The sequence below is a fragment of the Doryrhamphus excisus genome, linkage group LG6, assembly GCF_037039965.1.
Source record: "Doryrhamphus excisus strain RoL-2023G ecotype Guam linkage group LG6, RoL_Dexc_Guam_v1.1, whole genome shotgun sequence".
NCBI classification, from domain to species: Eukaryota; Metazoa; Chordata; class Actinopteri; order Syngnathiformes; family Syngnathidae; genus Doryrhamphus; species Doryrhamphus excisus.
This window is the reverse complement of record NC_136362.1, coordinates 3,823,906-3,837,861: the sequence shown is the minus strand read 5'-3', so window position 1 is coordinate 3,837,861 and position 13,956 is coordinate 3,823,906. Positions and strand designations below refer to the sequence as shown.

Sequence of the window (13,956 nt, the reverse complement as noted above, 5' to 3'; positions counted from 1 at the left end):
TTAATCCCTTCATCCCCAAGCCGACATGTGAGCACCTGATGCACATGCAGATGGAGGGAAGCCCTCAAGACTTGTTGCAGTAATCTTGTTCTCATCTCTGCTCGGCGCACCCTCACATCCCGTGTGCCATCTGTTACCATCTGGAGGCGAGATAGGGAAACAAGGCCAACAGTAGCACCACTTTAGCGTCATGCACACATGTTAGCTGGTTAGCACTCTCAGGTGTACGCTAAGTTTTTGGTTTTTGGGCTTATTTTGAAGTGCATTGCTTATTTTTGAACCTCTCGTGTCTGAGCTTAAAGTCCCAAACAGGAGGCTGAAAATCCTTTAGGAATTCATGGTTCCATTCATCACAACAAGTCTTCCAGGTCCTGAAGCAGAAAAACAGCCCAAGACCATCACACTACCACCACCATATTTTACTGTTGCGATTATGTTTTTTTTCGGATATGTAATATGTGCACTTCAAAAGTATAAAATATGTGTCCCTGGACTGGTGGCCAGCCAATCCCAGGGCACATATAGACAAACAACCATTCACACTCACATTCATACCTATGGACAATTTGGAGTGGCTTATTTTTATTTTTATTTTTATTTTTATTTTTATTTTTATTTTTATTTTTATTTTTATTTTTATTTTTATTTTTATTTTTATTTTTATTTTTATTTTTATTTTTATTTTTATTTTTATTTTTATTTTTATTTTTATTTTTATTTTTATTTTTATTTTTATTTTTATTTTTATTCCTAAAATGCCACTCTCCTAGCTGTGAGGACTTAAATATTTCATTTATAAAAAAAAAGTAATCCAACTTTGTGGAAATTCACTTATTGTGAACCAATTAACCACAATAAACGAGGGTTTAATGTGTTTTATTTTAGAGGGTCTATTGTATTAGTGAATAGAAATATTGCAATATTAATGGTCATTTTTATTTTTATTTTTATTTTTATTTTTATTTTTATTTTTATTTTTATTTTTATTTTTATTTTTATTTTTATTTTTATTTTTATTTTTATTTTTATTTTGATTTTTATTTTTATTTTTATTTTTATTTTTATTTTTATTCCTAAAATGCCACTCTCCTAGCTGTGAGGACTTAAATATTTCATTTATAAAAAAAAAAGTAATCCAACTTTGTGGAAATTCACTTATTGCGAACCAATTAACCACAATAAACGAGGGTTTAATGTGTTTTATTTTAGAGGGTCTATTGTATTAGTGAATAGAAATATTGCAATATTAATGGTCATTTTTATTTTTATTTTTATTTTTATTTTTATTTTTATTTTTATTTTTATTTTTATTTTTATTTTTATTTTTATTTTTATTTTTATTTTTATTTTTATTTTTATTTTTATTTTTATTTTTATTTTTATTTTTAATCCATTCCATAGTTTGATTCCACATACTGAAATGCTATGGCTAAGTGTTTCAAATGTAGTTCTTCCCTGAGATCATATTTCTCCTCTCTTGAATCGAGAAGAAATCAATCCATAAAATATCCAGTAAAAATTCAGGATTTGCCAAATTTTGTTGTTCCATTCATGACTTTGTGAGTCCATTTATGGATAAGACCCAACTTAACCTTGACGTTTTAGTCTGTGGTTGTTCTTGTCGGTGGGGGGTGGTGGAAGTCTTCAGGATGTTGATCCTTCCAAACCACCAACAGACACAATTTTCAAACATTCTTGGGAAGTTTTTTTTTTTTTTTTTTTTGGGTCCAAAAATGCAGTTACTGCCCCAAGGACTCTGTCGGGATTAACAATGCCTTTGTTCTGTGTGTGCACAGCGAAAGAAGCGAGCGCAATAAGGCTGAAACGTCGGCGTGGTATCAGCCAGCAGCTGTTGCATGAGTGACAAAGTCAAGGGCTGGTGATATGAACATGGGAAAATCCTGGAGGAGATGGAGGTGAAGAGACGGCGGAGGTAGCCGAGTCTCAACCTTTACTTTTTATGAAGTCAAAATGTGGCAAAATGAAAATATGAACAATACCGTTGCTTCTTTGTAGGGCTCGTTTGTCGCTTTCCTCAATGGCGGCATTGGAGGCTGCTGGGGTTCAAACGACTGGGACAGGAATGTGAGGGGAGGAAGGGATGTCGGAGTGAGGTGGGGGGGTTAGAGGAAAGGTAAATGAATACCAGACGGTTTGTTTCTTGTGTTAAGTGAAGGTTTAGCCACAACGAGCAGGTCGACCCGTGACACAACTTCTTTCAAATCTACCAACCGTTCTATGACTCCAAAATATGGATCTGATTCAATTCTGGTTCGAAAAATTTGTGACCCAAACCAAAAAAAAATGTTGTTTTTTTGTTGTTTGTTGTTGTTTTAGGGAGTTGGGAATCCGAGTTGCTTGAACGTGGTTTCATCAACCATCATAACGAACTGATCAATGAATAATAAATCAATACTTTGGTTGGCTGTTTGTGTTATTGAACCCCAAATTTTGACCCCATAAGTTGGACCAACTTGTACCTTTAGAGGGTTTAATCGAATCACTTCGAAATTTGGCAACACGGCTTTAGGAGACTAGGAATCCCACAGGTTGAGAAACATGGCGGACTTAGCGACTAATCGCCCATAAATCACCGACAATTTGTCTAATAATTATAAAACTTTGATAATATCGGTATTACATGTACGCTAGCATGTCTTCCGAAAAATTTGAATCAGATGTGAACAATTTTAGGTTGATAATTAGTCATGTTTATGTCTATGATAAGCCTTGTTTGCATCGAATTCAGTTCAGTTTGGTCGCGACTTTCATGCGTTTACATTAGCCAAACATTAGCCACGTTTACATGAGGAATTTTTGGAATCTTTCCAAATGACTTTTCCGAAAAAAATGGTACACATGGAAAGGAATATTCCAATCTTTTGTCTAAATGCGCCACTATAATCCAACAGAATAGTCAACGGGGCATGCCCAGTAAAACGTAAACATCAACATCACGTGATACCCCAACATTAGCCACGTTTACATGAGGAATTTTTGGAATCTTTCCAAATGACTTTTCCGAAAACAATGGTACACATGAAAAGGAATATTCCAATCTTTTGTTTACATGCGCCGCTATAATCCAACAGAATAGTCAACGGGGCATGCCCAGTAAAACGTAAACATCAACATCACTTGATACCCAAACATTAGCCACGTTTACATGAGGAATTTTTGGAATCTTTCCAAATGACTTTTCCGAAAACAATGGTATACATGGAAAGGAATATTCCAATCTTTTGTTTACATGCGCCGCTATAATCCAACAGAATAGTCAACGGGGCATGCCCAGTAAAACGTAAACATCAACATCACGTGATACCCCAACATTAGTCACGTTTACATGAGGAATTTTTGGAATCTTTCCAAATGACTTTTCCGAAAAAAATGGTACACATGGAAAGGAATATTCCTATCTTTTGTCTACATGCGTCGCTATAATCCAAAAGAATAGTCAACGGGGCATGCCCAGTAAAACGTAAACGTCAACATCACGTGATACCCCAACATTAGCCACGTTTACATGAGGAATTTTTGGAATCTTTCCAAATGACTTTTCCGAAAACAATGGTATACATGGAAAGGAATATTCCAATCTTTTGTTTACATGCGCCGCTATAATCCAACAGAATAGTCAACGGGGCATGCCCAGTAAAACGTAAACATCAACATCACGTGATACCGCTCACATTCCAAAAACATGCTAGGTTAATTAGCCACTCCAAATTGTCCATAGGTATGAATGTGAGTGGGAATGGTTGTTCACCATCAAACACATGACCACAGGTTCGATCCCCTTCAGTCTCATATAGGCGGTCCTCGTGTTCCAAACGAGTTTCGTACCTAGACTATGATGTAAAAAAATGAAAGTAAAATATGAAATATTGTCCCAGGCTGGTCTGGAATTATGACCCCCCCCCACCTCTCTCCCCCAAGATGTCATTCTAACAGCACATGGAATCCCTGACCCCTCCAAGCATTCATTAGCATTGAATAATTCTTATTTTTAATGAATGATGCCTGTCAGTCAAGCATTTTGGAGCAAAATAGCAATCAGTATTATTATTATTTTTCATGTTAATTTTCACTTCCGTGCTGATAGCTTTCCTTTTCTTTGACACACGTTGATCATTTTTGGATGTTTTTTTATTGATTTTCCGGAGGACCACCCAAACCATGATAGAGTGTCACCCTCTTAAGGGGGCTTCACTGGGTGCTCTGAAAGGGTGATGGTAGTTACCACGGTCAACAAGACCCCCCCCCCCCCCCCACAACATTAACTCACTCAGCTGGTGAGATATGGGATGTGTCAAAGAATTCGGGGAGGACATGTTGTTGTGAAGAATTTCTAAGGGAGTCTGAGGGAAGTCTGCAGTGTGAGCGTTCGATGCCAAAAGAAGAGCAGAAGCGCAGGTGCTTGTATGGAAAAGACAAGGAAATATTGTTGGAGAATAAGTCATAATATTATGATATTGATGGAGAGATAGCATAATATCTCATTGTTGTATTGATGTGTAATATTTTGGCTCTAAATGCCTCATTTCGTTGGAGAAGTGTTTTGCTGTGGTGCTTCCCGTGAAGTCCTGTGGGGATTATGTTATTGTTTTTAATAGTAATAATTCATAACGTTTTCTGTTTGTTGTTGTTTGGCTCGCACATCTGCACTTGTTCAACCGCAGAGCAGCATAGCAAGAATGGGGAATTGTGAATAAAGAAATTATTTGTTATGTTATGATGACAAGTCATCAGCGCCTGAGGTGGTTGAATATGCATCGTTTAGAGATTAATCCGTATTATGGAAACATGTTTATGTTTTGGAGGATTTTATAACTGTCTGGTTGCAAAGTCGATAGCTGATTGGAATTTAGTGGTTTTAAATTAGGTCATTTTTGCTGAAGGGATATTAAAAACATGCTTTTTTTTACATTTTAATTGTGCTTCTACATTGTAAGATTTATTAGTTTGGATATTTGATCATGTTCTTCATTTTTTCTGTATTTAAATTCATACATTTGATGTATTTATAAAATCCACACTACATGGAAATTAAAGAAATGAATAGTATAGAAAATGAAGAAATAAGCATGTTTTCATTTTAAGATTCAAATGTTTCATACTTTTGCTGCATTTTAGTCAGAAAAATTTTAATAATTTACCAGTGATGTGCAACTAAAGAATGATTAATATTTTTTTTAATATCCTTGAGATTACGGCTGTTTAAAAAGGAGGCTAATGTGTAAGAATATAGATTGAACACATAGATATTAGAAAAATAAATAAAAAATGCAAACAATTTGAAAGAAACTCTATTAATAACATCAACCATATATAATATATGTATTCTTTGTCGACTTTATGCAGAATAATATTCATCATAAATATGAATTTGGAGTGAATTGAGTTGAAATGTCATTGAACTGAATGGAGAGTCCCTGGGTACCGGGTCAGGTATGCTGTCTCCAGACCTGTCTGGGGGTATTTTCTTTTCACATACCTCAACTGATCTTATCTATTCAAACGAGTTTGGCTACAGTTTTTTTTTTTGGGGGGGGGGGTGATTCATTTAAAAAAAATGGACTTGAAAGAAATTTTGAATGAATTTGTGGGTTTTTTTGCACATATTTGGACCCTATTTGGACCCTAAAAAGTGATTAAAATTAAATAAAAAGCTTTAAAAGATATGAACATCTTGTGTAAAAAGGAGACTGAAGTGAGTTTCTATGACATACATCTTGTCATCTCACTACTGTCTCCACTCAGAGAGATAAATTCCCCTCATTTTCTCTCATCATTTCTCATTTTCATCATTTCCACGTCGGGTTCAAGGAGGAGAATTAACCGGTAAGGAACCAGCAGGGGGTGGGGGGGGGGCTTTTTCGTGTATTTTTGTACGAATTAAATAAAATAAAAACAATATTTCGTTGTGATATTTTATTTTTTTTATTTATATCTACCTGATAATCCCCGATGGACATTTCTTACAGTGTGCAGCAAGCTTTAGCTGTATATTTATGGACTGTTGCTAGTAAAAATGTTGCATTGTATATATATATAGATATATATATATATATATGTATTTGTAGTTTTATTCTGATATGCTGACTGAACGCTTCCGCCTTCCTTGTAGTGTGTTCCCGCTGGAACTACGCAATAAATTAAAAAAATAAAATATTAAAAAAATATATATGTGTGATTCAGCTTGCATTAAAAAAAATAATAATAATCCACGCGTGACAAGATGTATAAATCCACTTGAAGTAAATGAAATACTACTGAAAGTGTTCCAGTATTGAGAGCCACGTTTAAGCAAATGCGGCATCCTCTCCTTTGCATTGGGGAATTGCACCAGAGATGCTATCAGTGCGCAAACACCCGCAGGTGTTGGCGCCAGTGCGCATCCACGCAGGTGAAGGAAGCGTCTGTGGGCAGTTTTTTTTTGAACACCTGCCTTTTTTTTCTCTTATCTCAATTGTCTTATTTGAAATGTATTTTTATTCTCATTATTATTATTCCTTATTGTTTACTATAGCAACTGTATGTCTTATATGAATATGACATATTTAATGATGCATAAAATGGGTTATTCCATCCCGGTGGAGGCAGAGCGTGGGTGGGGGGGTGGAGAAGGGTGGGGGGGGGGTGAGGAAGTCTGCCCAGTAACAATCGCCCAGGCTGGGTCGAGCTCTGAGGAACTATTGGCTATGCAAATAGATACACGGCGAGGGAGGAGGAAACTACTTAGACAGGAGGGGAGGGTTGAGAGAGAGGGGGGTGTGGAGGGGGGAAGGGGGGGACAAAACTTTAAAGAGACATTTCCCCCTGCTTTTCTCCAAGCCCATATAGGAGCCTGGGATGGCAAAGACCTCCAGCTCCAAAAAGCATGGGAGGACTTTGCGGTTTTTCCCATTCACAGCTCACTGCTTTGAAGTAGTCCAAGAATGGGGGGGGGGGGGGGCAGGGGGGGTGCAGGATTAACATATTTACCCATGCAGATTCCATTCTCTTATATAAAGCATTGCATTTTTTTTTTTTTACTATAAATGATCTCATTAATAAATAACTCTTTACATAGAGTCCACCTGCTTACTTTTGGACTGTAAAATACCGCAAAAAGAAGTGCAAAGTCGGTGTTGGTGCTACTGGAGTGCGGCTCAGCTCCGAAAAAGCACATGGCAGAGCTTCTTTGTTCATTCCAATCAACTCTGCTGCTGTATTTTTCCTTAAAAAAAACAACCCTATTAGCGCATATTCTGAAAAAAACGCAAAAAGATCAAAATCTATGCTGTAATATTATTCCGCATAAAATTATGAATAGATTCAAACTTTCTTAAAAGTGTTAAAAAGTATGAACTTAAGTTGGGTTTCAAGTCTAGGAATGGGGTGCTAGTGTGAGCACGCATGGCACAGTTGAAGAAAGAAAGAAAGAAAGAAAGAAAGAAAGAAAGAAAAGGGAGGCCATGCGTGTGCTGCATGGTCGGAGCTAATAAAGGGAATTGCGTCAGTTGCGCACGCCTGTAGCGCAGCCTTGAAATGCGCCTGATGCTTTGGCGCTGAGGGGACACACAGGAAAAGTTCTCCACAACGAGAGGCAGCAGGACGCCTGCAGTCTCGTGTTTTTTTTATGCCTCCTAAAACACTTTCCCTTCCACTCGAGTGTTTTTTGTGTTTCCACGCTGTGATCCTGCTCTGGTTTTGCTGATTTTTTTGGAGTTTTTTTGTATTTTTTTTTTTTTTGTGTGTGTTGTGAGACTTAAGCCAAACGCCATGGAGCTGCTCTGCCTCGAAATGGACACCAATATACGGGCTCGTCCAGACCCGAATCTCCTTTGTGATGACCGAGTCCTCCAGAGCTTGCTGACCATAGAGGAGAGGTTCCTACCTCAGTATTCCTATTTTAAGGTGGTGCAGAGGGACATTCAGCCCTTTATGCGGAGGATGGTGGCCACTTGGATGTTGGAGGTAGAATAACCACACTTTGTGCTTCAAATGCTCCACATGTGTTGTGATTTTGGACGCAGCGTCACATTTATGACTGCTTTAAGTTGATTTTTATCCAAAATGTGTGCTTTCAAGGAACTGCAGGGCGTTTTTAAGTCCGCTCATGTCGATGGCGTTTATGCAGCTTCCAGGTTCTATACATTAGAACCGTAAAGATTTGTCATCGGTGCCTCTTGTCGTGCTCCTGGTAGTAGTTTTGGATATTTTTGAAGTATTTTTATTAAAGATAGCTGGGCTATTTCCATGCACACGTATGCACTCGCTGAGCACCGCGCTTCTCCGTTCGCCATGTTGTTTTTTTTTTTTACAGGAGCGCTTGTGCTTTTTAAGAGGACTTTACAGTGTCATAAAAACAATAACAGCGCTTAAAATCTATCGGCTATAGCGCAGGACGAGCTCATGTGTCCCCCGGCAGTAGAAATGATAACTTTTAAGGTTGTAAACTTTGTAGGTATCTGTTTGAAATGGAGGAAGGGCGAGGGCCTTATCTGCGCTTTTGCTCTTCCCCCCGTTGCAATGCCTCCCGCTGGAATTATGTTCAAATCTTGACATTAAATACCGTATTTCCCCTTAACATTCATCTCCAAACATTCCCCTGCGTCTAAGCTTTATTTTCATGTAAATATAATCAAGTTGCGAGCTTGTGAATATTTTTAATTAATTTTTGAAGTGAATATATCGGCTCTGTGGTGACGCACACCGCACCAACCTCATGCGACTTGCTTTGTATTTTGACGTTTTAATCATATTTATACTTCAACAATTTGGACAAGAAGGGTCGGGTTTGGTGCCCAAGGTGCAGGGGTGTATTATGGTGGCAAAGAAACGGCTCCAAACAATTTATTTATATTTTTAAATATTTTATGAAAAAGATGACGAATGAAGAAAAAAGTGTTTCCGCGTCCTGCGCTATAAGCGGGGTGTTTTCTGTTCGGACTTGATTGTGACTTGAATGCATTTCTTTGCGAGTGAACTGCGGGAATGTGACTCTTTTGACGCTTGCGTTTCTTGAATTTTTGCATCTTTATCTATTTTTTGACGAAATGAGCGATGTCGCAACTGATCAGGACGCAGCGCAATTTCTTGGCTGCTCCCCAACTTTGGAGTGTCATTGCATTCATATGTGCTTCGTTAACTTTTATTTGATGCGTTTTGAGACATGAAAGTAGCAGTCCTTGACTGAACGATGCTGCATTTGTGTGCTCTTTGTGTGTGTTTAGGTTTGTGAGGAGCAGAAGTGCGAGGAAGAAGTTTTTCCCTTGGCCATGAACTACTTAGACAGATTTCTAGCAGTGGTACCCACCAAAAAGTGTAACCTGCAGCTGCTGGGAGCAGTCTGTATGTTTCTTGCATCCAAATTGAAAGAGACTCGTCCATTAACTGCAGAGAAGCTTTGCATCTACACAGATAACTCCATCAGACCACAAGAACTGCTGGTAAGCCACATTTACGCAGCAAAGCTTTATTCCTAAATATGATATTTTCTGCTGTTTTGACATGTCACTGTCATCCAGTGTGTGCTTGAAACTTTAAACTTTAAAACAAACCCCCCCTAACACACACATTTTACTGTACAAGAAGAGCTTCTGGCTTTGGATGGGCTTTTAAAGTCCGTCTCGTGGTCTCCATCGCCATCTAGCGGCAGATATTTGCAGTCGCAGAGCAACGAGGTCATCTTGAATGGCAGCCAAAGTTCTGACTCTGTTCCTGTCAGAGTGGGAGAGAGACGCAGAGAAATTCAAGTTTGCCTTTTACAGTTCAGCCTCCATCCAAAAATAACCACCAACACACACACACACACACACACACGCTTGTGATATTATGTCAGCGTCGCGTTTTGGCCGTTTTGTTTAGCGATAGCTTATGATATCGGCAGCTGCGCTCACCTGCACAAAGCAATTACTTAGGCCGCACTCACATCAGATAAGAGGCCTCTGCATCGCTACATAAGCATTCCTCGGTAAACAACAATCACGTCGTCGGCGGACGCACCGCATTGTCGTCATGGTGCATTCAAAGACAGTCAACTTTTGACGCTTCGCTTTTTGTTTCTATGCAAAACGGTATTTTGGCTGTCATGCAAATACAGGAAACAGAGATCAGCTGCTCGGTGCATGTGATTGCTCCTTTTTTTTTTTTTTTTTGCCTCATCTTTGGTAAGAATTTCTTGTAAAGCGAACCGCAGTGCTACAAAGAAGGAAGTGGGTGCCGACCTGCCACTCAGCACTCGGCTTTGCTGTGTTGCAAGCTTTTTGTTTGCAGGCTGGCTTATGAAATTGAGCTTTGCGACGCGTACCACGATAAATTGTGTTGCCTGGATGATGATTGTGTTCTGACGTTGAGGTCGTTTGAACGTTTTTATTAACGTAAATGCTGCTTTTTTTCAAATTAGCATAAAAAATAGTCAATCATAAAAGAGCGATAATGTATTTATTATGGATGTCCAATATTGGCTTTTTTTTGACAAAAAACGATATCACCAAATCGTCAAATTCCGATCCCAATATGTGTAACAGCCTTTATACAGTCTTTTCTAAATATCGGTTTTCATCACGGTAAAAAAATCTGATACTGATATTGCATTTTTACGCCGATAATTATCAGACATCCCTATAGTATTTATTCATACATTTTTGAAAAAAAAACATGAAATTCCGAGGAAGGACTGTGATTGGCTTTGCTAATTAGTTAGACCTGTTTGTTCAGAAAACTCAAAAGTTGGCCCCTACGTTCTTCAGCGGTGCAGCTGAACGAATGTTTGACTGAACCGCATGAGCTCTGTGACGGACGACTCGAGTGAACTGAATACCCGATTCATGGCAGTTCCGGGACAGGTGACTCGAGGGAATCGAATCAGCATTAAAAAAAATAGTCAACCATGAAAGAGCTATGATGTATTTATTAGGGATGTCCAATATTGGCTTTTTTTTTTACAAAAACGATATCACCAAATCATCAAATTCCGATCCCGATATGTGTAACAGCCTTTATACAGTCTTTTGTAAATATCGGTTTTCATCACGGTGAAAAAATCTGATACTGATATTGCATTTTTACACCGATAATTATCGGACATCCCTAGTATTTATTCATAAATATTTGGAAAAAAACATGAAATTCCGAATCAAAGTGCCGAGGACGGACTTTGATTAGCTTTGCTAATTAGTTAAACCTGTTTGTTCAGAAAACTCAAAAGTCCTACGTCCTTCAGCGGTCCAGTTGAACGAATGTTTGACTGAACCGCATGAGCTCTGTGACGAACGACTCGAGTGAACTGAGTACCCGATTCATGGCAGTCTTTAGTAATCCTGTGCAAGAAAAGTGTCGGAATCTTTTCATTCAATTCACGAAAAAAAAAGAAAGGGTCAGCGGCAGCCATGTTGGAATATCTCATGACTGAGCCCATGCGGTCTCTCGGAGGGAGAAAATCAGCCGCATCCGTGGTCACAGTCACAAGACGGCAGTCCGGAACCAAACCGCTAAATGTTTTCCTAAATTAGTCACCAAGTCGTCAGTTAATCACCTCCTCCTCTAGGAAGCGAAAGTAACAATACACCCTAAGAGAAGCGAACACCACACCTAGTGTCACATCCCATCACATGTGTATCCTCCGCGTACTGTAATGCTGCAGCGGCGTTTTGTGTCATTAGCGGGCGTTTTGGATGAATTCTAGGTTTGTTTGCTACTTGACAATGGTGCATTTACTGACATTTTCCAAATGACGTTTCATGGATTGAAATATATTCAGTGTTTTTTACATTACTTTAAACATTTAAGCACAGATTATATACGGATTCTTCCCAATACAGAGCCCCCCCCCCCTGTTCACACATAGTGGAACCTCTTCTGGGCCTCTTTAGGAAAGTCCCAGATGCCAGACAGACAAGCAGGGAGGGAGCTACAGTTGTGAGGTCACCTGAGATGGTGACATTGCTCGTGTTTCTCAGTCCCAAGCTCAGGAAAAACACAAATATAGTACGTGTCATTCGTGTTTGTGTCAGGTGAAAACATAACTGATTATGTTTTTTGATTTTTCAGCTTCTGGTTTGTAGCACCGATAACCCACATCGACTGTGACTTACTCATAAAAACTCACCGCCAAAATATATTAACTATATATACACTACCGCATTTGCAAATTTCTTTGTTTTCCAAAGAAAAAAAAATTCATGCATTTCTCAAAATTTTTTTCCATTTCACAAACAATTTTTTTTCCTTTTCAAACAATTGAAATGAATCAGATCAGATCAATTTTTGCATAGAGGCCTACTATCAACAACTGGCTGCTAATCATTAAGTTAATCATTTGATAATGCTAATAGATGATTAGAAAAGCCATTTAAAAATCTAGATTAAAAAATCAAAATTAAAACTAAATCTAAACAAACTGGGTCTAACAAGGACAGAAAAACGCCGCACAACTGTGCAAGAAGACAAATATCTGAGAGTGTGTATTTAAAGACAAAGTCGTCAAACACCAGTGTCAGTATCAACAGTGAAGGTCTAACAAGGTCAAACTGGGTCTAACAAGGACAGAAAAACGCTGCACAAATATCTCAGAGTGTCCCAAACTTGAGCGGTACTGTATATATTATATATTATATAATAATATTATATATATTATTAATCAAAAAGATTCCCTGGGTTCCTCTTCCTACACTTTGGACCAGCCGCTTGTTGCTAGGCAGAATTCACCAGGCTCAATTATAACTGTCCCACTAGACCAGGGGTGTCCAAACATTTTCCAAGTAATTAATATGCCTATTCTATATAATATGTCAATTTTTGACACACAGCCTGCTTGACGTTGACGTTCTTCTCCGATTTCTGATCAACATTTGCAATAACAGAGACTGTTATTTTAGTGGAATATGCAGCTGCAGGCTACAAATGGTCCTCAAACCGCACTTTGGACACACTGCACTTGACTGTTTGAATAAGACGACAGCAGAAACAGGAAGTTAAGAAGGAAATGACTCATCAATATATATAAATATTGAATACATATTCATGTTGAGATTGTGTACCACAGGAAACGAATGAAACGAAACAGCGACCTCTATTGGCTGCAAACTGTTCCAACGTCTTCTTGGTTGTCTCACAATGTCCTCCGCTTCAGGAATGGGAACTGGTGGTGTTGGGGAAGTTGAAGTGGAACCTGGCGGCCGTCACGCCCAACGACTTCATCGAGCACATAGTGAGGAGGCTGCCGCTGCCCGAGGATAAACTGACTCTTATACGCAAACATGTCCAGACCTTCATCGCCCTCTGCGCCACAGGTAGGACGCCGTCAAGCGTTGATGTTCGCTCATTGATTCATGAATGGCGGCAAAGGTCCGCGGTACCTCAACGGGATACTTTTCCAATGTTGCAAGCATTCTTCCGTGAGCTCCGTATATCAAAGCTCAATCATTTGTTATGTCGCGGTGTGGTATGTGCGTCAGGTTTTGGAGACCTGTTAGTGGCATCCAGTGACACTTCAAAGCGCACTCGGTTGAGGGGTGGAGCGAAGAGATGCGCGGCGTGGAGGCCGGCCATTGTTTCTCTGTTCTTGAGGTGAATTGTTCCCACAAGATCAAACATCAAGTGAGTCGCGGTGTCGGCGGCGGCGGCGGCGGCGGCTTTAACTCGATCTGTCCACGAAGGTGGAGAGACGGTGCAGGATTTTTTCTGCCAATTCTCCGACGCCGTGTTTTCATATCGCCTTCCCTCTTAACTTCTCACGCCTCCCCGCCCAGCAGCTGGAGGACATGATAGCTTTCCCATGTTGAGATTCCCTCTTTTGCGTCAGCTGAATTCCGTACACGTTGAGAGGCTAATTAATATTAATAATGACTCTTGCCGTTGATGACTTGTTTTTGTGCAGACCTCAAACAGGAATGCATATGCGTCGTTTTAAAATGGCATTTTTGTGTCATTGATCTTTTCAAAAAACGTTCAAAAATGCTAATTTGG

The 13,956-nt window shown here is 39.1% G+C and overlaps 1 protein-coding gene across 2 annotated transcripts in view; it reads left to right on the top strand.

Annotated features, from left to right (window-relative positions):
• The window catches only part of ccnd2a (cyclin D2, a), a 145,229-nt gene that overhangs the window by 110,433 nt on the left and 20,840 nt on the right, over nt 1–13,956 (top strand). The window contains exons 1-3 of one of the 2 annotated variants that reach the window (XM_058087595.2): nt 7,642–7,962; nt 9,222–9,437; nt 13,121–13,280. In XM_058087595.2, the coding sequence (XP_057943578.1) occupies nt 7,768–7,962; nt 9,222–9,437; nt 13,121–13,280 (571 nt within the window). In that variant the 5' untranslated portion in view covers nt 7,642–7,767. Of the gene's footprint in view, nt 1–7,641; nt 7,963–9,221; nt 9,438–13,120; nt 13,281–13,956 lie in introns of those variants that run through there. The other variant, XM_078791168.1, reaches the window with a different exon arrangement.